The sequence below is a fragment of the Carassius gibelio genome, chromosome A7 (genome assembly GCF_023724105.1).
Source record: "Carassius gibelio isolate Cgi1373 ecotype wild population from Czech Republic chromosome A7, carGib1.2-hapl.c, whole genome shotgun sequence".
In the NCBI taxonomy this organism is placed as follows: domain Eukaryota; kingdom Metazoa; phylum Chordata; class Actinopteri; order Cypriniformes; family Cyprinidae; genus Carassius; species Carassius gibelio.
Window position 1 is genome coordinate 17111633 of NC_068377.1, and position 27962 is coordinate 17139594.

Sequence of the window (27962 nt, forward strand, 5' to 3'; positions counted from 1 at the left end):
CACTGCAGTCTGTGGGTGTATTCTCTGTCCTAATCAATAGGGGGAGTATGAGAGCGAGGGGCAGACAAGATCAAAGAGGCAGACTTTGGGCTTGCCCCAAAACACACACTTGTGGTCTTGGGCACTTGAGAGCACGTATAAGTGACAAGAGGTAAGCACACAAAAGCAAAAAAAAAAAAAAAAAAAAAAAAAAAAAGCAGTAATGTGTGCTTTGTAAAGGCACCACCATTAAACTGTGTCATTGTGACCTGACTGGTCTACTAAAATATGTCAAACTGGTCTGAACCGTCTGCACAGGAGCTTTGCATGTGCCAAGACAGAAGTGAGTATGACTTCTAAGCCTGATGGTGAACAGCGTCCTTTCACAGTACAATAAATTATTATACATTCAGACATTTTCTCAAAATCTGAGTTGTTCAGCATTGAATTGAAGTAGGACACTGGATGCAGAATTTAAATTTCTTAAATGAATTTAGTACAATTCCAGTGGCAAGGAATTCTCATATTCAGTGCAGTAAAGTTGGTTTTATTTGGACATTTGGTGAGCTAAATTAATATCTCAAATAATTATTTAAAATATATGCATTCCAAGATTCAAAAGCATATGCAAAGCATCATGCAAATTCAATGTTAATATGTGAATTAAGTGGAAGAACATTAATACATATTTTTAAGCTTTGAATGGGATATTCACTATGTAGTGTTACATTGTTATTACAATGTACTCCAACATTTTATTTACTGTAGAAACAGAATATATTCAGTAACTTTGATTTTAAGAGATTTTATTTTGCCTATTTTTAATGATTTTATTTAAAAATTATAATCAATGTAACTTCCTGCTCATGTGACCTGAGGATGTCACACCATAATATCTTCACACAGTCCCATCACACATCGTACACGACTTGGATTTGGGAATATGATTTTGCATATTTTGGTTCATTTTCAAAATATTATAACTTCCTGGTCATGTGACCCAATGATGTCACACCAGTTGTAATATCAGCCTCTAGAAAAGCAGAAGTATGTGCCACTGGCACATAATGCTATAATTACACATTAATAAGACATTTAAACCACCTTGCTTGGAAAATATAACATTAGAGATCAGATTCCATATAGATGAGGCCTAACTGATAAAGTTCTTTATCCAATGTATTTTATAGTATGGTGTGTTTCAGGATTGTATGAAGATATTACAAGATGTGCAACATCATCAAGTCAGGCGAACTGGAAGTTGTATAGATTTGAAAATTTCTAAAATTCATAACAAATGCAAAACATAGCACAACATATGCGACTAAATTGCCGGATTGCAGATTTTCTTCCGTCTAAATGTGCCTCAATATTTGTATGTTTGTTTATATGGTTACATAAAGGGGAAAATTAAGCAGACTGACCCATGGATGTGTCACTGTACCAAAACTCAATAAAAATAATTTGATGACAATGGATGGGGAAACTGACCTGATCAATTTAAAACCTCGTCCAGCGGCACATTTGCAGGACACGCTGATTTGCATTCAAACCATCAGCCCATCCGGACTTTTTTTTTTTTTTTTTGGATGATGACGTCGAGGTGGGCGCCACTCAGCGAGTCACGTGTGTAAACAGTTGCTGCCACGTGGTTAGGCGGGAACTCGAGCTTCCGTGACAGTTGAGTTTGACAGCTCACAGGACGCAGACCTTGTCATGTGAGCGGTGAAACATACATTTATATTTTCATTTTAAACAATAACGTATTATTAATAGGTGAGGACGCGTTGAGCCTGAGGTGTTGAGCAAGTTATTTTGTAGCCAAAAATGCAAAGAACATCAATAACAGTATTTAAAAAAAAGATCGACTATCGTTAGCATTAGCCTCTGCCTCTTCCATGTTACAGCATGTAGACCTTTTGTTGTTTTACACAAAAAAGGGTCCTGGTTCTAAACAGAATTATAACAATAATTCAAAAAATATTGTAATATAAAAATAACAGTAGTAACTAATGTATATACAAGTAAACTTAGAAGTGTTTTGTTTTCTCTTCAAAATATTTATTGTATAAATGGCTGTAAATATCATAGTGTTCAGTGTCTGTGAAGCAACATGGGGGGCCTGTAGTTTGATGGTAGCTGAACAAATTCAGAGTTAAACCGCTCCAATCCGGCTTTGTTGGTACCATGATGGTGTGTTCATCATAGACATGTCTATGGTGTTCATCACTTTCTTTTTCAACTCAGTCTTTGATCCAGAGTTTGTGGTGCGCGTGCACATGAATGTGTGACATCACTGGCGAACAGCCAATCATGAGCCTTGAAACACTAAGCAAGTTTTGTTTCTCGCGAGAGACCCAGCGAGATTCAAAACTAAAGGTTAAAGGTTTTGCTAAAGGTTAAAAATTGACGAATATGTCAAATTTAACCGTCATATGAAAAATGAAGGAGGACAAATAAAATAAATACTCTTGCTCTATCAGTGCAGTCACAAGTGAAACTTGTTAACTTAGTTTATACATTTGAAAATATATAGTGACAGAGACTTGAACATGTAAGGTCAGATTTTTTATTAAAAAAAAAAAAATACTACAGATTATTTATATTACATGATCTGTACACATTAATATGTATTTAAAATAAATGATTTATAATAACAGTTAAACTAAAATAGCTTATGTGTAAAAGTTATAACGATAAAATACACAATAAAGTAAACTTATTTTATTTTACAATCTATTTAAAAAACTGTTTGTGACTGACAAGTGGGATTACACTGGTTAATTTGAATAAGCGAGTATTATGTTTGTTGTATTATCTTGTACTAAATATAATAACAATTATTATTATTTTAAATATGTATTTTTATCTAAGTAGCATAACATGCTCAAATGGTTGCAGGTTATGCAATTAAACTCTGATTTTGAAGTGTAAAAAAATAGCTGAATGAAGACTTGATATAAGAAAAGAGACCTACTTAATCATGGTTTTTCCTTTTATTATACACAATATCGTATTAAATCGAAAACACAATCACTTCTACCCCATTAGTTGAACTGTTTTCTGTGAAAACGAGACAATGAAGATTTAATTTTTTCATTTGTACTAAAAAAAAATTGTGTGTGAATACATCTTTTTTAGCCCCCTCTACATATGAAACGAGGTGGGCTTCTGATGAAGATGGCTAACAGCCAGAGAAAAGCACGTTTATTTTGCCTAAAACTGAGTCATCTAAATTAATTATCTAAAACAATTTACTCAACACCCCGTGACATACAGGAGACAGAACAACACAAACTCATTAATGCTTGTAGGCTGATTATACATTTCAACCCTGACAGCACCTGAACTATTCAGATTAACCATTACAAACAAGCAATTCACTCAAGGACTGGGAAGCTGAAAAGAAACTTGTTCTTGTGTCTACTGCATGGAGTAGCTTACAGACATTTGACAAACTGACATTTTAGATTTAAGTGATATATAATATATAGGTCTATTACTATTATTAAGTGAATACAATATATACAGTATTACGCATTGATCTGTGAGTTCTAAGTGATTCATATAAAAAAAAAGAAAACATTTTTATTCTGTGATTTATTTTAAAAATCAGCAACGACTGGCAACTGGGATTATAAAAGTCATTGACTAATTTAAAAATGACAGGTTATTATAGTTTTTTTTTTTCAATATATGATATGAATGATATTAATGTTAATGTTTAGTCTTTGTGGTTTTAAATTTACATACACTATTATTATTATTATTTAATTCTGATCTGTTTTAATAAATCATGAAAGCCAACTGAGATTATAAATCTGCTATGAAAAATAAATTTTTCTCCTTAATCCAAAATGAAACGCACACCGGCTTTTTCTTGAGAACAAATTTGCTTTAAGACATTCTTCATCCTAAACAAATCAAAACGTATTAAAAAAAACATTGAGACCAGTTCTCAGAGCTCTTTATTAGATCACGTCGCAGTAGTTCATGGCATTATGAATATTATTGGCAGACAGGGGACACAGAACTCAGACTAGGTGCGACTTTTGGCGGTGGTGGCTGGGAGATCATCCAGTGGGCACCTGCTGCTGCCACCAGCGTCTGTGAGCACATAACAAAAGGGACCATTGAGCACATAACAGCTGTTGTGCTGTTGCCTGCCTGAGGGCCCCCTGGACCCCAGGTCTGTCTGCTGGGGGAAGCCCCCTCCTCCTCCTCCTCCATACAGCTCTTTTAAGAGACTGCATGGTAGCCATCCTGCTGCCACATTGTTAAATACAGACCAGTGACGTGGGACTCCATTCACTGTCAGCCACAGTAAGGTTAGGAGCTTAGCAAGAGGGACAGGAAGCTGCTAGGAGTTGATCTGGTGATCACTTGTGCAGGTTGAGAAGCTCTCATTTACCTCATCTCCAAAACCCCTTTGTTATCAACTGCTTAATCTGCTATAAAACATGAGGTTTTTGTAATCACCTTGGTCTACATTGTATAATACACAATGTCATTTGTTTTAGAATACGTACTGACAAAATGCATGCATTTAATGTTGCATTGAAATAATACAAAGCATATTCAGCAGTTTGCCATTTTCAATAACCGAAATAAAGCCAAAACCGAAATTGCCTTAAGCAGATTCCAGTCACCAGCCAAACACTGGCAGAGCGAGGCAGCAGAGCGACTGTCAGAGCAATGTAATGAATTACCCTTGTCTCAGCAGCAGCTGTTGAGGAGCTCACAGACCTCAAGTCCAGCCTTCTGATCGTGACAGACGAAGCATCACACTGACATCTAGTGGATCATGTTCTGGGTCTGTCTGCAACACTCTTCTCGGACTGCAAGCAGAGGGCACTGTGTATGTAGATGCTTGAACAAGACAGCCATTACAGGCCATGTTCACCATTTTGTGACGTTTCATATATCTAGATGATGATCTTTTGACTGCATCTGCTGTTTTTGACTCGTGTTGTAAAACAGCCTGCAAGTGCACTTTTTTTTTCTTCTCCTATCTGCATGGATTGCTTTTTGACAATCAGACCAATTTACATATAAGGCTACTAATAAGTTAAATTATTCCAGTTCCATTAACGACCAAATTGGGCGAAGGAAATATATTTTTTAATGCAAATGGTTAAACCTAAACTGTGTGCATTCTTGGATGGGTTAAATGCAGAGCACAAATACATAGTACACACACACACACAAACACACACCTGGATCAGTTGGGGGTTCATTGCCTTGCTCAAGGGTCTCACCTCAGTCATGGTATTGAGGTAGAAGAGAGCACTGGTTATTCACTCACCCCACAACAATTCCTGCCGGACCTGAGACTCGAGCCTGCAACCTTTGGGTTACAAGGCCACGACAGCCCCCTTATTTATATTATAACACAGAAGTAAAACTTGACAATTATTTGTAATTCATACACATCAGGAAACCACTCAGCATAGTATACTTAAAAACTGTCTGAGACAGTGGCTTTATTTAGACATATGATATAGAGAAACGTAGCAGCATCTTGTTTAAAAACAAACCTTTAAAAAGCGAATGGTCAAATTTGGTTACAAACACACAGGAAGCGACCAGTGGAAAATCTTAAATATAAAATCTGAGTCCTAGCTTCTGAAGCTGGTGATTTCTCTGGTCCTTTCTGGCAGCGGAGACTCGAATCCCCAGGACAACCTGTCAGGATATTACTGGTCCAAATGGCAACCTGAGCCCCAGAAACCCATGCCCATATTTGTGTGGGGATCTCTGTGGTCATCTTTCCATCTGCTCCAGTCCCACCCTCTTTTAGCAGCAACCAGAGCCAGTAACAGCTCTGAGATTTTGGCAGGTAGTCTATATTAACTAAAAAAATAAAAACACCAAACCTTTGGACCATTAAAAAAGTATTTCATGTCTTTCTTCTCGTGAGAAACAAAAAAATTACAATAAGAAGCATGAGACATTTTTTGGTCGTTCGAGTCATATGCTGATGGTTGGATTGGTCCTGTAATGCCATTGATTTGTTGATTTTCCATTTAAACTCATCTGTCAGGGCTGTGTCCTATTCCACACTTCATGAAGTCAGGAGACTTCGCTCTCGGGCTTCTCACTGCTTGGCGGTGGTGTGAGCACTCCAGAGGGAACTGGAGACGTCTGACTGCTCTCAATGTCCACTGGCTGGTAGGAGTTCACCCTTCCCTGAAAAATAAGAAAAGAAACAAGAAAACTTTAGGCTAGAGGAAGTGAAAGAAACAAATGTTGTGGCCGGGGCAAATTTATGCAAAATCCTGTACTGAGAACAAGACAGCCGCTACCGTTTAAGCCCAATTTTCGTTTGTACGTGTATACACACAAATTATATAGGCATAATATTTAGATTGAAGTGGACTGGCCTGAGATTAAAACCCAATTTAAGACAAACTAGACAAAGTAGTCGTGGCCAGGTTCAAAGCCAAGTAAACCCACCAGCCATTCCATGTAAGGCACGTGGGTCTGGATGTTGTGCAGATCATCTGCTGCGATTCCTTTGAATGTCTTGAGAGACGAGCTGCCGGCTTCACGGATTGACATGGCGAAAGGGACCATCCATCTCACACACTCCTCCAAGTCACACCACTTCAGCCCTGAAACCAAAGGTCGCTTCCAATCACTAAAGGCCAATGTGTGATATACATGCTCAAATATATAGAGCCGTGGAGAAGAAATTCACTGAAGAGTTGTTCAAATCCTACCTGAAACTTTCATCACTAGCTCTAGAGAAGAGAAGTGGAAGAGTGCGGAAGCTGCAAGAAGGCTGTAAGAGAACTCCAGACTTCTTGCATCCAGTATGCACAGATCCAAGAGCTAAACAAAAGTCAAAGCCACAGTGAGTAAACCATAAGAGAAGGATCTTATTCTTTTATTGGGTAGTTAAATAAGTCTAAATACTTAGTTTTTTTTTTTTTTTTATTACAAACATGGTAACATTTTTGCTGTATATTCCCAATTTGTTTAACTTTTGAAGAAACACTAACAAAAGACCTTGGAATTTCAGTGTGTACTTCACAAGTTTTTAATAGGTTCCTCATTCCACCTCTGATAAAGTAACAGTAAATTGTACTGAAACATGTCCGGATTTAAAAAATTTCTTTTTTTAAAGATCTGTAGTTAAAACGACAGTTAGCCCCCCCAAAAAAAACGAGAATTGTATCAACGTTTCCTCACCCTCATGTGATTTCAACACTGTAAGAATCAAGTCACCCAAGTCTGTGATATCCATTGTATGGACACCCATACATTTCTCAAAACATCTTTCATGTTCCATATAAGTCAGTCAGTAATGCAGATTTGGAATGAGTAAATTACTTTTGTTTCTAATTAAGCCTTAAAAGCACATTTTTAGCACCGCTCCAGAGACTGGCTTTGTATGATGCTTTCATATACTGGGAGTATTTGAAAAAGCAAAAAGCAGTATCCTCGTGTAAAACAGGAATATGCGTGTATTGGAAACCAGAACGGTTTCTGGCCTTCAAATTGAATGAGGAACGCACCATGTGCAGAATATAACTTTAAATGAATCACAGCCTTTTGCAGTAAATATAGTCACACACCATATTGAGAATATAACATGATTAATTGTGCCGTCTTACTTCTGCAATCTGCACAAATGTAGCCTGTGGGTACTGGGCCACAAGAACTTGAGCGGTCTCCTTCAGGTAGGCCATCTGCATGTAGATGTTGAGCCAAGCCACTGGGGTTAAAGGACTCAAACTCCAATTCAACTCCTAAAGCACAACAAAAGGTGTAAAGGAGTACTCCAGCCCGAGACTCGAACTCACAACCCTTCGATTGCGAGTCTGACTCTCTAAACATTAGGCCACGACTTCCCCTTATCAAATGATGATATGAAGATGACATACCTTCATGATGATAATTTCCATGCTTAGAATGTCATCCTCTGTGCAGGCCCCATCAGTAACATAAGCAAACTGATGCACTTTAGGAGGATAGATTTCCTTTGAAAAGTAAAATAAAAATAAAACACTTGCATGTTAAGTTCACAACATTCGGACAAAAGCTGCACTTTTCTTAAAATGCAAAATAACACTAAATAAATATTACAAGCTCTCTCAAAAGTTCAGGTTGAAATAAAAGGGCATCGTGAACTTACCTCCATTTTGGCAGCGATGAAGAGACAGGAAATGCCTATAAGCTGTAGTGTTGTTTTGAGGACATTCTCTTGGGTGGCCATGAAACGATCAAAGTAATCTTGACCCAAATAAAACGTCTCTCTGTGTAACTTGTACACCTCACAAACCTGAAAAAAAGGAGATGTCAATGAGTGTCAAATCACCATACAACATGTCCGTCCTCATAAAAAGAAAACCATCCATTTCCAGAAAATGTCAACATTTTTGTCTATGCTAGGATATGCGTACAATGACGTAACGTTACCAAAGAAAAAAAACCTGGCACATTCCTTGTACTGCCGTTTTTGATTATGTAAATGACAGAAGATATTTGAAGTGCTTCAACGTTTGAATGCAACGTTTTACCAAAAGACATTTTAGTCAGAATCATTGTGCATTATGACGCTTTTGTTCAATGAAGTTTGGGAATCTTAGCAGGGCCTTGCTTGTTGTCGGGACCAGCCTTGATGCATGAAGGAAATATTTATGTGGATTTCTAACATTTAACAATAAGGACATCATGGTATGAAGCAAATCATGCGTTGAGGAAAACGGGCCTCAAATGCAAGACCCTTCTGATAGGAGGGCAAGCCATCCGACAGGATTTCAGTATGAATACATCTACCATTAAACCCCCATTGTGACAGATTTCACTATCGGCACAGTACACGTTTCAAATAGCACAGACTTGAATTTCTGAAGATGAAGGGATGACACTGAAAACCAACAAACTACTACAAACGGAGACAGCCATGCCAAGATATACACAACTTTACACACAAAAGATTTTTAGTCATTTTCTGGACCGCACCCAATGGACAATAACGAAATGTTCGTGTCCACATGTGTTGATCATGCATGCTGAAGTTTCCTTTGGGTTGTACTTGTAGTTAGTTTTAAATATAAAAAAGGCTGTTACCCAAGTTCTCAGGTGTTGTAAACAATCTGAGGTTTAGTCCCAACCCCTCTCAATGAGATCAGATAAAGACGTGTGAACGGTTCAACGACGATTACAAACCTCTATTAGCCAATCCAGCAGAATCGCTCTCATTTTGGGTTGAAGATGTGGATGTCTCTCCATAACATGTGTATCTCGCAGGTAGAGTTTGTCTTTTCGAAGCAGGTTGTTCCACACGTCATCTCTGCTTGCCCAGCTGTGAGAAATTACAAAGTTGAAAGCACAACTGAGTCACACATTGACATGATGGATCAAAAACCAACAAAATCTAATAGGTGTCTAAATCTGTGTCTAAATCAACTCCAATTCCAAATGTGTTGGGCTGAAGATCAGTGCTCTGATATGTTGACAATTCTCTAGAAAGTTAACTTTTGAACGTAAGCCCATGCATATCAGACGAGAGTCATCAAAACTGCATCACAGATCCTTGTCTTGACAGAAAAGATATTCCACTGGCAAATCTTTAGACGTGGCAATCTAAGGTAGCTAGAAGTCTGATAATCCAGAAATCGCTCACCAGAGGGCCGGCAGAGGGGTAGAGCGTGTGGGAGTGACGAAAATGTTTTCTGATGCATACTGTGCGAATCCCACACTTCCAACAGCAACCGGTTCCTCAACTTCATCAGGTGTGGGGATCCGCCTGCATGGGCTTGTGTAACCTGTGTCGGGATTCCAGCAGGCCTGAGCAGGAGGACAAGATGATAGAAGAACAAAACAAAACGAAAAAAAAGGTTAGTGCTCTAAAGGATATAAACAAATACAACAGCTTACCCTCTGCAACCAGGACAGGCTTCAAAGGCTTTTTAAAAAGGACCTTCCATGACATAAAATGCCTTACTATGCAACCTCAAGCCACGACATCATCCCTAATCACTCACAATACAAAGGTGGCATAGGCAACAAAGACAACTATTATACAGGGCTGTAACCAACATAGACATTTGATAAACTTGACGCGGCTCTGTTGACAAAATGTTTTAAAAAGTTACATTTTAAACTGGTTACATTTTTAAACTGGTTTCTGTAAGTAGACATAGTTTACAGAAATCAAACATGAATTTCAGTGTGACACTTCAGTTTAACAGTGAAAGACTTAAGATGCAAGTAGCTAAAACATTTATCAGTTTAACAATAGAAAGTTTTTTTTTTTTTATCCCATTGACGCAAACTAGTCAAGTTCAAATGTCATGTTTTTTTTTTAAATATACGTTGAATCATTATGCGATTCATGTAACTCATCACTAATAACAGTAAACGAGTGCACATCTTTTACATTTTTATATTTATCTAGCTTACTTTTTAAAAAAAAAACTACAATAAAAAAAAAACATTATTTTACTGTTCATTTCTTCTTTAAATGCTCTTTAATCTATTTAATTCCTTTAAGCAAAAACTTCAACTCTTCAGTGCTCCTCACAAAAAAAACTAAACAAAAAAAAAAAAAACATTTGAAACATTGTCATGGCCTTAATATTAGGTACAACATGCATGTATACATTTACCACAAATAAAGTTGAATGATTTAAGTACATTTTAGACCATAAGTGTCATTACTAATCTCTTTGAGATCTACATTTGAGACTAAGATAAAAGTGGGAATGAGTTTAAGGCCACTGATATGCCATGCCTTGTTAGGCCCAAGGACACCCAGTCATGACTCATCCATACCTGGGATGCACATGGTTTCTTTCTTGTCATCTCACTGATCTCTTCATCTGGATCTTGTAAATGCTGTGGATTCAAAACCAAAACAGTCAGAGACTTGCTCTCTCTCTCTCATCGGAGTGTAGTATAAGAAGAAAAGAAAGAAAAACACGTTTCCTTACAATAGCCACGTCTGCTTTTCTCTTCCTGGGACGCACTGACATAGTTTTAGGAGCTTCATCTGTAGTGTTAAACTGCTCTGTTCGTAGCCTGCATCGAAAAGTGATATGGTTACATTTCCACATTGGCCCGAAACGCTGTACAAATGACTAACTGGGCTAACTCGCAGCTGCAACTTTTCCATGCACACCGATGGTCAAAACCGCCTTAAAAAGACAAGAAACCGAACTTACACTTTCTTGCTTGGCATGATATCCTCGCGTGTGACCTTCTTGTGTGTCGAGAGCCTAAAATATAAAAGTGTTACTTTATAAAAATGTCCGATTTGTGGCGTTTAATCCCAACCCCCCTTCCTCATGTAAGTCTTCACAAAGCGCTTTGGGCGCGGGGAAGTAGAGCTGGGCACAATGTTCAAGAGGTCAAAACTACACGAAAAACGCCACCGATCGCGTCCAAACCACAGGTATATGCACTTCACAGTCTATATTTTCAAAGCAACCCCAATGCATGCCCATATTTCTTACGTTTTTATCAAAACTACACGTTTGCTTTGCCCTACCCAGGGGAGTCAGAAAATGGCCGAGCCAATCATTATTCCTCATTTCACAGAACACGCTCTCTCAACAGCTTAGAGTAAGAAATCAAAGTCTCTGCAAACCGATATTCCCAAATTTGCTTCCCCGAACCCTTTTAATGGATCTTACAAGTTTAATGCTACTTTTACCGATTCAATATTATCCCCGCGATTGTGCAATGCACGTACCTTATTGTGATGCTCTCCGAAAATGCCTTCTGTCCACGGATGTCCTCGAAAGCAAGAGTTAGGATGGTGTTACACAAGGCATAATTTAGTAAAACTGCTCCAAGACTCCGTAAGCAGGCGACATATGGCTAAGCTGTGCTGTGTTCCGCAGTCCGCTCGCTCTGAGCTGGCGCCAGTATCTTTACGCCTTGTCTTATAACCCGCCAGCAGTCGTTAAAAGGGGCCGTGAACGCGGGTCATTTAAAATCCCCGCTCTGCTGTAACGGTAGAGAAGCACTGTGGTCGGTACCGCTGGGGGACTGTCACCAGCACAAAGCGAGCGAGTGAAATCCCGACGTTATAGTTCAAATATTGAATGTCAATAAAACAAAGTTTAGAAAACATGAACATTTTGCCGGCAAAATGAGGCGTGTGTTTGGTGACGTCACGCGGGAGGCGGTATTGCGGTAGCGGAAGTACGTCGAGCACATGGCTAGCAGGCTCAAGAAGTAAACAATCCGAGTGTTTGGGTTAAAAAGTTGGTTTTTATCACGCTATTATGTTAGTGATGTATGAAATGCGATGTTGTGGCTGTGCTGGGTTGACCGTTTGAGATGTCATGGTCTTGTAGCGCGTTTTTTTTTTTGGTCCAGTTGCTGCTATTGGGTTTCGCAGGCAAACCAGTGTCACTTTATTGACTGGCGCCCCCTTATAAATGCATTATATACTACAGTCATGGTCAAAAGTTTTCACTAGCGTGTAAGTGACATAAATTTTGTGTTTTGCAAAGTTTGCTGCTTCTGTATTTGTAGATTATTTTTCCATGTTCCTATGGTAGGCTATACTGAAAAACAATGATACGCATATCATAAGCTTTAAAATCAAATCAAACCGTTTATGTATAGAGAACTTAAAACAAAACAAAAAACTACTTTTTTTTTTACACACAGCAAAAAACAACAACAACAAAAAACAGATATTAACACTAACAAAATTCATAGAACAGCAGTTAAATTCCAGAGTATAAAATACGTTTTAAGACTGGATTTAGAAACAGCAAGTGTTTGGGATGGCCTAACATACAGGGGCAACCTATTCCGAAGTTTTGGACATGCGACAGCAAAAGCCCGGTCACCCCTGCTTTTCAGTGTTGTTCGAGGTACAACCAAGAGTAAATGGTCAGCTGAACTAAGTGCTCTTGATGGATCATGTGGCTGCATTAAATCAGAAAGGTAACTTGGTGTCAGCCCATTTAATGACTTATAAACTAAAACTAAAACCTTAAAATCAATTCTAAAACGAACAGGAATCCAATGAAGAGAAGTAAATTGTTTGAGGGAGGCCTGATTGATACTTACATAGAGGCTATTACAATAGTCAAGACAAGACTGGTCAAGATAAAAGCATGAATGACCCTTTCAAAATCATTAAAAATCTTGACTCTTGATAATTGCCTCAACTGATTTTTTTTTATTTACTGAATAAATCTGTTTATCCAATGATTTTATAAAACTGAAATCTACGTCAATGGGGTCATAGGTGTTGCCAGGTCTAAATATCATGACTTCTGTTTTTTCTTCAAGTTTTAAAGGCTTTTATTGGCAAAATTATAATGAGTCAATATTTACAGTGTTCATCCTTGTTCTTCATAATCTCTGCAATTCGCTCTGGCACACTGGATATTAGCTGACCAAATCCTGACTGATGGCGATCCATTCTCTCCTTAATTATTTCTCGGAGTTGATCACACTTTGTGGGCTTCTGCTTGTCCACTCACCTTTTGAGGACTGACCACAGGTTCTCTATGGGATTGAGATCTGGGGAGTTGCCTGGCCATGGATTCAAAATTTCAATTTAATGATCTTCGAGACAGTTCTTATCACTCTTGCTTTATGACATGGTGCTCAATCATGCTGGAAAATGCACGGATCATTACCAAATTCCTGGCCATGTTTTTGGGCAGAATTATAAGAGCCCAGTCCCTTGGATAAAAAACAACCCCACACATGGATGTCTCAGGATGCTCCACTGTTGGCACAACACAGGACTCATGTAGTGTTCACCTTTTCTTCTCTGAAAAATAGATTTTCCAGATAAATAAAAAATAAAGAAAATAACTTTGCTCCAGTCTTCTGCTTTCCAATCCTTGTACTTCCTGCAGAATTTCAGTCTGTCCTTGAGGTTTTTCTTGGAGAGAAGAAGATTCTTTGCTGCCCTTCTTGACACCAGGCCATTGTCCAAAAGTCTTGGCCTCTTTGTGTTTGCAGATGCACTCACACCAACCTGCTGCCTTTCCTGAGCAAGCGCTGGACTGGTGTTGACACGATTCTGCTGATTCCTCAGGAGGAGACGGTTCTGGAGCTTGCTGGACACTCTGGGACGTCCTGAAGACTTTTTCTTGAAGTCGAACCTCTCCCCTTGAAGTTCTTGATGATCCAGTAAATGTTTTTTTCAGGTGCAATATTATTCTTAGCAATTTCCTTGCATGTGAGGCCGTTTTGATGCAAAGCTACGGTGCATGTGTTTCTTTGGAGATAACATTGCTAACAAGAACAACAAAAAGAGATTCTTCCATCCCTTTATAGCAATCAGTCTGCTCTCACAATATGTTTCATATGATAGTGATTCTACCTGACTAGTACTCATTCACACTTCCACACGTACTGCTGATATTATTAGCCAATTAATGTTAGCTGGTCATTTTGTGTCAGGATCAAAAGACTGTAAATCTACTTCCTTTTTTTTTAAAGTAAATGGGGGGGGGGGGGGGGGCAATAAAGCTTTTAGCAATTATTTAAAATCAATCTGATCACGCTACATAATAATCTAGAAACAATTAGAATAAACAACACAACAGCTTAACACAAAATGTATGTCACTGCCAAGACGTTTGGCCACAACTGTACATAAAAATATTAAACAATTATTTTGAATTGTTCATAATTGTACAATATTACTGCTTTTGCTGTATTAATATATAAATGCATCACTGGTGAGCAAAGCTCTACAGCTTTAACACTAAAGCACTTTTGTGACACACTCTCAGTGTTCAGTCCCATTCAGAGATTAATCTGTTAATTTAGGGGTTAATCCATTTATAATGGAGCCCAACAGCTATGTGTTTAAGTCCTTAAAAACAGTGGTGTCCTTTGGGCAGAAATGATGTCTCTATGATATGGGCTAACATCAGCCCTGCCAGCTATTTTAAATCCCACTTCCAGATGGCTGGTGATCATGGAAGGCTGTAAACATAGGCATGAAAACCAGGCCCAGCCTAGTCTGCCACTGCCCTGCTGCCGCCTTTGGACTTGTGCCTATTGCCTCCCTTAGTTCTGATCCATTGGACTGGGGAAGCTGTCAGATGGAGGATGAGCCACAGTCTGCCAGAATCCTCATTACAATGAAGGAACAACATGTTTTTGTATTTTTATGCATGCATGTAGCAGAGAGAGGTTCTCATACTCATATTTTTCTGACCCTTTTTCAGGGGAAGATGCATGAACTTCAGGAGTAACTGTTGTTATTCAAATTGTAAAAAAAAAAAAAAAGAAATATGAGCAATGTGAACATAAAATATTTATTTTTTTCACTTTTAAAAGGTTTTATCAAAGATATTCTTGAAGATAAAAAATAAAGCAAAACCAAAAAGGCATTTAAACATACAAAGTCAAAACATTTGTAGGCAGTAAATCACAGCACAACGCTTTGTCATGTGAGTAACATTAAGTCACCTTAATATTTGGTGTAAAAAAAATGCATTGCCTTGTACAGTACAGTCTTCAAGTTATTGTAGGCTTCAAAACTGAATGTTTTTTTTTTTCTTTCAGTTAATATTCATGCACCGGTCACAGCTAAGCTAAAATAGATGCATACAAACATCATTACACGGTTTAAAAACGTTAAAATCCTAAACTAATAATGCTTTTTAAACACATGCTTTTCGTACTTATTTCAGTGTCAGACTATCAGTAAAACTTTCTCCTTAATAAAATACCACACTGCATTTAATAAAATGGTTTTTCGTAATACATACTGGTCTCAAAGGGGAATGGTTTCATGGCATGATTTGCAAACAAACCCCCTAAAAGCGACTATTAATTCATCACAAGGCTGGTTGTTCAGTGGTTTCAGATGCAAATGATTTTTCTCAATAGTTGTGCAGACGCTGAGTGGGCTGTTTGTAGTAGCCATAGCTGCGCTCTGAAGGTGAGTAGCGTGTTCTTGTGAGGTTTTGTCTGTTGAGGGCACCACGGGTCAGTTTTCTGTGCTCATTATAGGCTCTGGCACGCTGCACTGAGAGCAGAATGGTGCTGCAGGGTAAAGGGCTGCCCCATGCAGCTAACCGCCAAGAAACGTGACGTCTGATTGGCACAGGCCTAAAGGGATAGTTGACGAATCACAAGTCAACAGTTAAAACATGGAAATATAGGATACATATAAGTGTGACATCAATAGACTTAATTATTTCATATTATTTTAACTGCCATTCAAAAGTTGGGGTAAGGATGAATTAAATTAAAAGTGAATGTGAAGACAAATATTTCAATAAGTGCAGATCTTTTAGCCCTTCTATTAATAATAATAATAATAATGAAAGTCACAATTTCCACAAAAATATTAAGCACAACTGCCTATATTAAGCAAACCTGTTTTCAACATTAATAATAATCTTTTCCAAATCAGCATATTAGCATGATTTTTGAAGGACACTGAAGACTGGAGCAATGGCTGCTGAAAATTCAGCTTTGCCAACACAGGAATGAATTACATTTTAAAATATATTTTTAAAATAGAGAAGTTTTTTTAATTTTTATTTTATTGTAATATCTAATAAAATGACTGTTTTACTATATTTTTAACCAAGTACAACCTTGGTGAGCATGAAACTTCTTTCAAAAATACGGTATATAAAACAAATCTTACTGACCCCAAATATTTGAATAGTATATAGTGTATATGAAACATATAACGTCATTTTAAGTCGTTTAATTAATAAATATTAGCTCATTAGAGATGAGCATTGCAAATGATAGTGGTCTTGTTGTCCTTAAATGTACCTAGGCTTGTCCTCTGTTTCTTCATCTGAGCCGAGCTCTTCCTGATCAGGATTCATCTGGTATACAGACATGCTGGGGTGCTCGATCAACAGGTTCTCAAGACTGTTTGTGTCTGCGGAACCAAGTGACAGATTCTCTGCACAGGAAGCATATATTACTTGAGTTTAAAAACATTACTTAGGTCGATGGTAATGAGAGAAATCCATAGGGGAACACAAATTCAGGTCCAGTTCCAATAAGGGATGTCAGAGCAACGTTGACGCTTGAATTCATGGGACAATTTATTTCCCTTTTTTTATATATAGGCCCAATGATTAAGCTACAATATAATGGATACCAGGGGTAGTTGTCAAACAGGTGTTTGCCAAGGATGATAACTGTTTTAAGTTTTAGACTATAGAGATAAACAAGTGTTAGATAAGTGAATGCAATGAAACCACATCAGATACATTCAGACAAGATAGTGAGGGTTGTTTTTACCTACTCAGCACAAGTTATTTATTTATTTTCACCAGCACGCTTTTGTCACATTTTGAAATGTTACCCATTTATGTACTGTATTACAGTATGTCACTAGTGTACATCACAGTTACTTAGATGTTTTTTTCATTGTATAAATTGGCCTTCATATGTCTAGTGAACTGCCCTGGTTTCCTTTATATTTCAACTATAACATACACAGAAGCTAGAAATGAAGGTAATGACACTCACACTTTAAGCCTGATAAGAGTTGATTATTATTTACATCAATAAACCTAAGGATTATTTTAGTGTAAAAATCGGTCACATTTGAGCAATATAACCAAAATAACTTACCATGTATCTTTATAACAACCCATTCTCCTTCATCAAACTCGAGGAGGTTCGCACAGTTATCAGTTTCTTCTGCATTATCACTGTCTTTCTCTTCGCTTCCCAGCAGCTGTGCAAGTATTCTACTGATCATTTTCTGTTATGGCTTTGTCAGACTGTTATCTGTATAAAAAGAAAAAAAAAAAAAAAAAAATCAGTAAAGAGTTATGTTGCCCTCTAGTGGACTCGACCACCAAGGCAATATTTTCCCTTTTGAAATGAGCAAATTTTGCATGCAAGTGTTTCTTTCTGTTGCTAAAGTTGTTGATGGAAAGCAACGTGCAAAATGTTTCAGGTGTCACATCAGACACTGTAGACAGCTTAACGAAATATTAAATGTAAGGTCATTTTCTGCTGGCCTGGTACAACTGATGCACTTGGCACACATCAGCTGGTTGACCTGGACATGCTGTTCCCTTCCACAGACGGCTTATTTTTAACATTGTCTGGAATCTCTTTCTAAATTTAGCTTGATTTTAGACTAAAATCATATGTGAATCAGAATGATCATCCATAATCCTCTACAGGATCATATATGTGTAGGCATCTCATCCTACTCTGCTAAACTTTGCTACTTTTTTAAAGAATAGCATTTTCCTTACAAAGCTAACTTATTCGTACACATCACATCCTGTGACTTAAACCAGGGTAACGTTGAACAAATATGCACTTTGTAAGACCCTTTTACCATTTAAGTTTATTTGAAATATTGGTGATGAAGACATCCGCTTGACTTTATCAACTGGTTCATTTACTTTTCTTTACGGTCGTTTTTGTAATCAATAAGAAACTAAACACTGTTGTGTTTATAATTAATAGCCTAGTCTAAAATGATCTCCACTATACGTCAGTAAGTGGGACAGGAAGGAGTGATCAGCTGTTAATCATGTTTACAGTCAAGGTCTGAATGTAACATTGCTACTGAAATAGCCTTTCTAGCATATAATCTCGACAATAATGAAATAGGCGGATTATCGAAGAAACTAATGACATTAATGAACAACAAAATAAGAGTAGCTGCTTTTGTCGATCTTGTCCTTCAAAAAGTTTGAATGGAGCATATTCATAAATTAATAAAAGGTGTCTAAACACATTTGAGTGTTTAATTACAAAACAATCAGCTTGATTGAACTAAGATCGGCGCAGTGTTTTCGAGAAAACAACACATATAGGTTACGCCTACTTTAAATTGTAAAGAAATTTGACATTTCAGAAAGATGCGGTGAAACTACGTTTAAGTTTTGCCCACCTTGTAAGCTGTCAGCTTTGCTTTTTTTTCCAGCCTAAAATGCCTCTATTGTCTTTATTGTGTCGCAGCCGCTCCCGTCGATGTACAGTCTGGACTTGTTTATGTACGCGAGGCTCCTCCTCCCTGTTCTTGACTGTACTCAACCTGACGTCGACAGGCTCCGCCCAGGAGGCGGTGCGTCAGTGGTATTCGGTTGTATTCGCACATGCAGATGCTGTTGTTTAAGGCGCTCCATATGGTTCATTTGTTGACAAACTGACAAATAAGACACGACGGATAAGTATACTTGCATTTTGATGAACCTGACACTCCAACCCTATCTGTTGGACACTCCTAAAAAAACAACTTCTGATATAGATAACGAAGACAGTTAGTACAACTAGATAAAGAAACGTTCAAGACAAACCCCTTTCAAAGGGTTCTATCAAATTACATCAGAATTGCACTTTTAAAAGGCTATTGAGAACATTTAAGAATACTTTACAGTATCTTACTGTACATATTACAGTAAAATACTGTTCAAATTACAAAAATCAGTTAAAGTATAGACTAAAACCAGTTTTTTGTTGCCTCTGTATAGCCTAAATATTTCCCTTTCTTTCTTTCTTTCTTTCTTTCTTTCTTTCTTTCTTAATTTATCTTTTTCTTTCTTTCTTTCTTTCTATCATCTTGAAGGATGGTGTTGTGACGTGCACCACACAAACTTAATGTGGGGTAGTATTCTGAATAACCTGAGACAATGCCAGTTCTTTATTTCTATCATATTATCTATGATAATAACAGATTATATCTATCAAAATAACAGATGAGCAATTAAAGAGAAACATCTCCTAATTACATTTAATAGGCTGGAATGACAGAATCTTGAAGAGATGCATATAATCTGGCTACCTAATATGAATGATCTGAGTAAGTGATGCTTTCTGTCGTTTTCGTATTTCATATTAATATTGTCAATTAAAGCTAGGGGACAGACTGTGAAGTGTGCAAAATGTAGAGTACTTGAGCAATCCCACAGTGATTTCACCCAGAGTGACTGGAACAGGCGACTGTTAGCTCCTCTTGAAAGAAGAAAAGGTAAGCTTTTTAAAAATGAGTTTTAATATTTATCATACCAATATGACAAAATTATCTGATAGTATACTGTTTTTTTATTTGTTTTAAAACTATGGCTTGTATTTTAATTGTTTTTTAAAGCATATTTTTTAATAAATAATGTTAATTTTTTTATACATTTTTTTTTACTTATTTATTTTGCATAATGTAGGGAAAACTAAATAAAGGCTGAATTACTGTGAGCAATAAAATTAGCACATCATGAAATTATTTTAAAATAGTTGGTGTATTGATGCTGCATGTGAATAGGCAACTGGTTGATTAAAGTACTTCATCCGTGTTTGCTTATCAGTGTACGTTTCTGATCTACTTATTTGCGTGTAAAAGGGCAAATAATCTATTAGCATTTATTTCCAGGTTTCTCTTCACATCACAATGAGCAGTCGAGTGGATGATGTTATGCAGCTTTGCTGTGAGGTCTCAGCCAGCAGGAAGATGAAAGCAGCTGTGAAGAGCTCTGGAAAGGGAGCTGCAGCGGCTGGCGGAGGTGCTTTTGTTGGGGGAATGGTTGGAGGCGCAGCCGGCATAGCTGTTGGTAAGAACTTGCCTCTGTTTTCCATGCAATACTTGAACTTTCATCTACTTTCATCACAGGGTGGTGTTATGATATCATGCTAAATGGCCTGCAGTGTTTCTCAACCTTTTTTGTCTTCAGTAAGACTAATTCATCAACACCAAATAAGATATATTACTAGAAATTACAAATGTATATTATTAAACATTATAACTTAAATTAAAATATGTAGGGCTATTACTATACTATAAACAAACATTAACAAGATTGTTTTTTTATTATTTTAGTCATGTTTTTTTATTATTTAAACCTTTAGTCCTAATATTTTATTTTTAAGTTTGAAAAAGCACAACACTGTAATTTGCGCCTATTCTTTTAACGAAATAAGCATAACAAAATTATTCACCTTTACAAACAAAGCTAATTTATCACTCTTCACATCTTCAATCACATCTAATAATGTATTAATATTACTCTAGGTGGTACTTTGGGAGGTCTTCTGGGAACTTGGATGACCAGTGGCCAATTCAGGCCTCTTCCAGAGATCATCAAGGAGCTGCCTTCAACCTATAAGGAGAAACTGTACTCAGATGTCATGGGTGCACTGGGCACACTAGACTGGACAGACGTGGCTGGCCTCATTGCTCTGGTCATGGGCAGTGCTACTCTGCAAGAGCAAGTGCTTGCTGCTATACTCACTTACGCCACAAAAGATCTCAAGGCTGAAGTGCAGTTTGGAAACTGACCCCTATGGGTTGATGTCACCGACCAGTGGTTCTCAATCCTGCATCCCGTTGCTTTTACATTTACATTTATGCATTTATGAGACATTTTTATCAAAAGCGACTTACAGTGCATTCAGGTATACAGGTTTTTTTTTTTTGTTTTTTTTTTTTTTTTAACTAGTATGTGTGTTCTGGGAATTGAACCCACAACCTTTTGCACTGCTAATGCAATGTTTTTGTACTTGTGTTTCTGTTTCTCTGCAGCTCCTGTGTAGACTCATCATCATCTTCTTATTATTATTAAGCAAAAACATTGTAACCTTATTAAGACATTCTGCTATTTCTGTGCTTAATACAGGTTATTCTAATAAAACAGGTTAATTTGTTGCTTGTTTTGTGGTGGTTTTCAGGTAAAAGCCTCTTGCGGTGCAGTTTAAACCAATATATATATATATTTTTTTTACTTAAAGATTGCTTATTTAATATTTTTTTATATTATTGATCAATGAAGTGAATGTCATTTGTATAAAAAAAAAAGTTAAATGACGTCGCATGATTTTGTTCCGTTTCTTTTTTTTAAATCCACAGCTACATTTTTGTAGCTACTATTCATGTCAAGTGAATTTTATTTTATAATGGCGAAATAGGCCTCTCCTAGTTTATCAAACATGTCTCGTAAATCTTTGCTGACTAAATGCAGTCCAACTATTTTAAAGCCGCCTATGAACGCATCTGAGTACGGAAGTGCACGTCAAATATGCTACATCAAGCTCATGAAAATGATACCGAAAGTAACTTGAACTTGCTAAAACTCTGCTCAAGTTCGAAAACAATCAGGTAAGAACTGGGAAATTGGTTTAAGGTCTATTTTTGGTATTTAGCCTACAGCGCGTCATTAATGAAACGTAGCAGTCTACCTCAGAAACCCCAAATGAATGGTGAAATGTTGGCTGATCCCCAACCCCCGTTTTATTTTCTATGTGTACCAATCGTTTATCGTTTTTTATCTCCAGGCATTGTAAAAAATCAAAATGGCAAATCGTACAGATGATATAATGAAACTCTGCTGTGAAATCTCGGCAAATAAGAAGATTAAAGCAGCATTTAAAAACTCCGCGAAAGGAGCCGTCGTTGCAGGAGGAACTGCTTTTTTTGGAGGGCTGCTCGGTGGTCCTGCCGGGATAGCTGTTGGTACGTGTTCCTTCAATCCGTGATTTTGTTTTCTTTCGGTTTAGTTGACTTCTTAAGATGTTGCTATAGTATTGTTGTATTCATCTGTATTACTCCAGGTGCTGCTGTAGGGGGTGCTCTGGGCGGATGGATGACCAGCGGGCAGTTCAAACCTCTTCCTGAGATCCTCATGGAAATGAGTCCTAAACAGCAGGAGCAACTGTACTCCGATGTCATGGCCATAGTGGGTACACTGAAATGGACTGAGGTTGTGCAGCTGATTGCTCAAGTTAATGGGAACGCCTCACTACATGAGCAGGTGCTGGGTGCTGTACTTAATTTTACTAAAAACCAACTCAAAGCTGAAGTGAAGTATGAAGACTGACAGCTGGAGAGGGTGAATATTACTGGTTTAGTTTCGGTAATTTATTTTTTACAGAACTAGATGGACGAGTTGCTACTATATTTTGCATTTTGCTGATGAGAAGGCTAACGATACACTGCAACTTTTTGATCTATTTGCCGGTAGTACTGTTCTTTGTGCACTTTCCAATTGAAGATCGGTTATACAAGAAGATGGTTTCTGGATACTCTAGATTGGTCGTGGGACCTGTGTCTCACCTGGTTGGCGGCTGATAGCAACATTGCTCAGAAAGTTGCCCCCTGTACAATCAGCCTTTCTGTCATATATCTGACTTTTCAATAAAACACTATGACTTAAGAAGTAATAAAGTGGAACTTGTAAAAAATATTGGACCTACATGTTTAGACCAGACATTTTACATATCAGAAAAAATAGACATGATCATAAATGATTCAAAGCAGATGTTTTCATCATCCTTTTAATTGGTCAATGCAAAATGTATAATGTAGGCATCACTGCGTGTTGACATGAATGAATAAAGAAATACATAATGGTGATGTATAAAGGTGTTTTTATTCCAAGCCAAAAGTCCAAAGTAGAAAAATTATTGTTCCAATATAAAGAAAAACAAACTATATATACACATTCATACATATACAAGGCCGCTGTTATGTATTTTTTGTTTGTTTCTTTGTATGTATGTGTTTGTTAGTGTGTGTGTGTGTGTGTGTGTGTGTGTGTATGCTGTTATGTTTTTTCTTGGTCTGAAAAATATCAAATGTGAGTGTTCTGTGGGTGAAAATGCCTTGTTGTCACAGGAGAATGGCCAGACTGGTTCGAGCTGATATGAAGGTACAATAGCTCTAATAACCACTTATGATTAAGGTTTGATTTGATTTGATTTAATGGTTTATTTAAAAGGGGACAGTGCAATTTCATAAAACACATGAACAAACATGGTTAAAAAAAGCCAGAATTAGCCAAAAGGCTATTTTTCATCTGTAGTCCCCTGGCCAAGATGTAAAAAATGTATTAAAATACGAACAACAAAATACATTTACAAGTCTATGGCAAATGGACTACAGTATAACTACAATATAAATGACACTGTAAAATAACTTAAGGTACACTGTACCCGTTACAATAATAATACACACAAAAAACACATTTTCAAAAAGGCTATAGTATATCAAATATATAATACAGCTCAATAGGCTCGGCTTTTAATGTTGGCAGACATAATTGTTAATGAGCCAATTTTTTTTTTATTTTTTTTATTATTATTATTTTTTTTTTTTGTAAAGGCCCTGTAAGTGTTGAGCTGTCTTACTTCCTCAGGTATAAAATTCCATTCAGTAGCACCCCTCACTGACCAGGCATTAGGCAAGTCATTGATATAAAGGCTAAATAAGAGGGGCCCAAATACGGAGCCCTGAGGAACCCCGGTGGTTAGCCTAATCGCTTCAGAATTTAAGTTGTTAATTAGTACATATTGTGTATGATCAGGTATGCAGAAGAATATCTCTGAATGCTCAAACTTGAAGTAGATGGGGTAAAGCTGCAGAATACCACACCGATTGGCACTCCTGTCAGCTGAACAGGAAACCCAGGCTACAATTTGAAAAATAATGTGCCATGTCACAAAGCTGTCCATGTCCAACATGATTCTGAGTTCACTATCATGGCCTCCATGCCATGGTCACTAGATCCCAAGCCGAGGTGATGGAGGAATGGGAGATTTGCGTCATGGATGTGCAGGAACATGCTATCTTCTCATTATGGACAGAAATCTCTGATGCATATGTCTCCAGCACCTTGTCGAACTGATACCACAAAGAGTTAAAGCAGAATTAAAGAGGGTCCAACCCAGTACTAGAAAGGGCAAGCCAGTGATTTCTGTCAGGACGCATTTTCTGTTTTGTCCAAACAGGTGGGCCTACTGGGAAAATGTACTGCATATACACTTTACGTACAGGTTGTTTGACAGTTTCTCAGCACAGTTACATTACATTTAGGTGATGCTCCGAAATAAATGAAAAACATTATGCAAAATATTATAAGCATAGCAGCAGTTAAAGGGCCAGCTGCACAGGGAGCGGAAGTGGGAGTCACTCGCAGAAACTGAAAGTCAACAAAATAAAGAGGTAGGCTAAAGTCTGACAATTATGCTATATCAAAGCGCTAATGTAGTATATAAAACAAAATATTGTCAAAAGCAGAGATAGGCTAAAGTCTGACAATTATGCTATATCAAAGCGCTAATTTAGTATATAAAACAAAATATTGTCAAAAGCAGAGATAGGCTAAAGTCTGACAATTATGCTATATCAAAGCGCTAATGTAGTATATAAAACAAAATATTGTCAAAAGCAGAGATAGGCTAAAGTCTGACAATTATGCTATATCAAAGCGCTAATGTAGTATATAAAACAAAATATTGTCAAAAGCAGAGATAGGCTAAAGTCTGACAATTATGCTATATCAAAGCGCTAATGTAGCCTATGTAAAACAAAATATTGTCAAAGGCAGACGTAGGCTGTACATATTTACATATTTTATGTAACCTAACTTAGTCTCATAACTTGTTTAGCTTAGTTTGTTTTTAAGTTTGTTCAAAGAGTTTCCGATTGTGTGCGGTGTTAAATCTTACATCTGGGAGCAGTCAGCAGCTCGTTTGTTTCATGTTTCCCCTCCTCAGGCAGTGTTTGAACACGATACAATGATTCATCAAGTAGACGACGTGATGGCGCTCTGCTGTAAGCTCTCCGAGAGCAGGCAGATTAAAGCGGCTGTGCGGAACTCAGCCAAAGGAGCTGCTGCTGCTGCTGGAGGGGCTTTTGTTGGGGGGCTGCTCGGAGGTCCACCCGGTTTATTTATTGGTACGTATGCGTGCGTGTTTTGATTTCTTGTTGTCACCCACAAACTTTGACCAACTTCACTTCTTAACCACAGAGTGGCGCTATAATATCATCTATAAACAATGGTATGGTGGTGTGTTCTCTGAAGCTAGTATTTACTTTTTTTATCATATGATTTTATCGATTAACAATAATAGACAGCCTATTTAGTGACCCTAGTGCATCTTTAGCAGTTTGTTTCTCTTTCCTGCTTGATCTCCAGTTCCTGCTATGGTCCGCAGGTAGTTCTTTGGGAGGTGCCGTGGGATGGTGGATGACCAGTGGCACATTCCGTCCCCTTCACCAGATCATAATGGAGATGCCTCCTCAACAGAAGATGAAACTGTACTCTGAGGTCATGGCAGTACTGGGCAAACTGGATTGGGTTGATCTGGCTCAGCTCATTTTTCTGGTGATGGGTAACTCCTCTCTACAGATGCGAGTACTCACTACTTTAATCTCTTTTGCCACAAAAGAGCTCGGAGCCAAAGTGGAGTATGAACAAAAATAGTGTTAAAGTCACTAAAGCCACGTTTAAGCAAAGTTTGACTATCTGAAGAGCTTGTTTAATTCCGTTTTTTTTTTTTTTATCATAAAGATACCTTGTGTTATGGTCGACTCCTTTTCCTATATTTCTATTTTAATCCAGTTTACCAGAGCCACAGAGTTTCACTGTAAACCTCAACATTTTTTTAATATTTAGATGCTTAAAATACTTTTCAAGTAATCAGTAAGTGAGTAAATCCGAGTAAATAAGCAATAATCTTTTTTTAAAACACGTAAAATCAAGACCACCTCATGAGCCATTTCAGTACAGTTAAAGGGATATTACCTAAAACAAAAACAAAGAAAAGAAAATTCAGTCATTTGACTTTCCATTATATGGCCCAAATAATATACAGTTACAATAATATAAAAGTATGTTCTACAAAAGTAAGACTGACACAAAAGTTTGGAACAACATGAGGGTGAGTAAATTATGATTTTATCAATTTTGGTTAATAATACATCTAATAATAATTAGTTAAGCATATTAATCATATTTTAAAAAGCATATTAATTAGTTAAGCATATTAAGCCGTAAAAAAAAAAAAAGTGTTGTTTTCATATTCATTTGAATTTTTTTTTTCTTAAAACTTAGGATAGGATAGGATTTAGCTGACCTGAATCAGAATCATCTTTGAATTTTTGTTGTTCTTTAAGGCTGCAACAAACTACACAACTTTTAATTTCATTATACACGTATACCCACTTTGTAAATCATCACAAAGCCGGCTCAAAATATCAAACATGTTTGATATCATCTGACTAGATGGATTTATAATCCGTAGCTAAAAAGTCTATGGACATCATACACTACACAAAAAATATCAAACATGTTTGATATCATCTGACTAGATGGATTTATAATCCGTAGCTAAAAAGTCTATGGACATCATACACTACACAAATTTCTGTGGAATCTGTAATTCTAACATGATTGACACAGCGTTATTTCATAATTGCAGGAATAACCCCTTAACACATGTACCACGTTATTGTAATCGTGTTTATCTGGCGCCCTATATGCACTACTGTTCAAAACTTTGGAGTTGGTATGGTTTTTAATTTTTTTTTAATTATCTTATGCTCATCGGTGTTGCATTTATTTGATTAAAACATAGTAATATTGTTATTACAAATAAAAAATTAGTTTTAATATATTTCAAATGGTATTTATTCACACAGTCATCACTCCAGTCTTTATTGACACATGATCCTTCAGAAATCATTCTAATGTGCTGATTTGGTGCTCAAGAAACAGATGTTCTGCTTAATATTTCTTTGGAAAATGGAAAGAAAACATGGAAAACATGATACATTTTTCAGGATTCTATGATGATTAGAAAACTCAAAAGAAGAGGGATTATTTGAAACAGAAATCTGTTGTAACATTATGAATGTCTTATGTAACGATATGAATGCATCATTACTGAATAAAAGCTTCAATCTCACTGATGAAATGTTAGGTTTTGTCATGTAGATTGAGATTACAAGTGGTTAATGTGGACTATTTCAAATCTAAATGCTTTTCACATAAAGAGGTGTGTGGACTGGATGGGCCACACAAAATTGAATCACATCATCATTTGAGCTTAATAATGTTGTAGAAAACAATATTGGCAATATTGCTTGTTGAGTGTGGAAGATATGGAGGATGTTTTCTTGTTTAGAAAATTCGAATATAAATCTAAATTGATAATATCAATCTGATGATGATTTCATTTTGTCTAGATTTTTCTCGTCACATTTCTTTGAAAATGAGAAGCGGCTGGGCATTAAACCACAGTGTCTTACTCTTTCTGTATACAGTGTA

General features: G+C 37.0%; 5 protein-coding genes and 1 long non-coding RNA gene across 7 annotated transcripts; 3 read left to right on the forward strand and 3 right to left on the reverse strand.

Moving 5' to 3' along the window:
- Nucleotides 1–5432: 5432 nt before the first annotated feature.
- Nucleotides 5433–12118, reverse strand: LOC128016682 (G1/S-specific cyclin-E1-like). The gene is made up of 12 exons (XM_052601374.1): nt 11684–12118; nt 11154–11207; nt 10923–11010; nt 10765–10827; nt 9614–9777; nt 9157–9292; nt 8120–8266; nt 7869–7964; nt 7599–7733; nt 6702–6813; nt 6436–6593; nt 5433–6168 (listed from the first exon to the last, which is right to left on the reverse strand). The coding sequence occupies exons 2-12, from the start codon at nt 11168–11170 to the stop codon at nt 6052–6054; spliced, it is 1233 nt and encodes a 410-aa protein (XP_052457334.1). The 5' UTR covers nt 11171–11207; nt 11684–12118; the 3' UTR covers nt 5433–6051.
- Nucleotides 12119–15225: 3107 nt separating this feature from the next.
- LOC128016686 (tumor protein p53-inducible nuclear protein 1) lies at nt 15226–18976 on the reverse strand. Its single transcript, XM_052601379.1, has 4 exons — nt 18821–18976; nt 17536–17694; nt 16720–16855; nt 15226–16038 (listed from the first exon to the last, which is right to left on the reverse strand). The coding sequence occupies exons 2-4, from the start codon at nt 17663–17665 to the stop codon at nt 15810–15812; spliced, it is 495 nt and encodes a 164-aa protein (XP_052457339.1). The 5' UTR covers nt 17666–17694; nt 18821–18976; the 3' UTR covers nt 15226–15809.
- Nucleotides 18977–19420: 444 nt separating this feature from the next.
- On the forward strand, nt 19421–21562 carry LOC128016689 (protein C19orf12 homolog). The gene is made up of 3 exons (XM_052601382.1): nt 19421–19897; nt 20294–20471; nt 20930–21562. Exons 2-3 carry the CDS (start codon nt 20312–20314, stop codon nt 21193–21195), a joined length of 426 nt encoding a protein of 141 aa, XP_052457342.1. The 5' UTR covers nt 19421–19897; nt 20294–20311; the 3' UTR covers nt 21196–21562.
- Nucleotides 21563–21868: 306 nt separating this feature from the next.
- Nucleotides 21869–23237, forward strand: LOC128016688 (protein C19orf12 homolog). The gene is made up of 3 exons (XM_052601381.1): nt 21869–22012; nt 22189–22366; nt 22465–23237. Exons 2-3 carry the CDS (start codon nt 22207–22209, stop codon nt 22728–22730), a joined length of 426 nt encoding a protein of 141 aa, XP_052457341.1. The 5' UTR covers nt 21869–22012; nt 22189–22206; the 3' UTR covers nt 22731–23237.
- Nucleotides 23238–23595: 358 nt separating this feature from the next.
- On the reverse strand, nt 23596–25505 carry LOC128016692 (uncharacterized). Of its 2 annotated transcripts, none has more exons than XR_008184252.1 (2): nt 25360–25505; nt 23596–24532 (listed from the first exon to the last, which is right to left on the reverse strand). It is a non-coding gene; the product is annotated as an uncharacterized LOC128016692 (long non-coding RNA). The 2 variants fall into 2 exon arrangements; XR_008184253.1 differs by having other exon boundaries at nt 23596–24830.
- On the forward strand, nt 25429–27609 carry LOC128016687 (protein C19orf12 homolog). The gene is made up of 3 exons (XM_052601380.1): nt 25429–25588; nt 25849–26118; nt 26168–27609. The coding sequence occupies exons 1-2, from the start codon at nt 25429–25431 to the stop codon at nt 26115–26117; spliced, it is 429 nt and encodes a 142-aa protein (XP_052457340.1). The 3' UTR covers nt 26118; nt 26168–27609.
- Nucleotides 27610–27962: the final 353 nt, after the last annotated feature.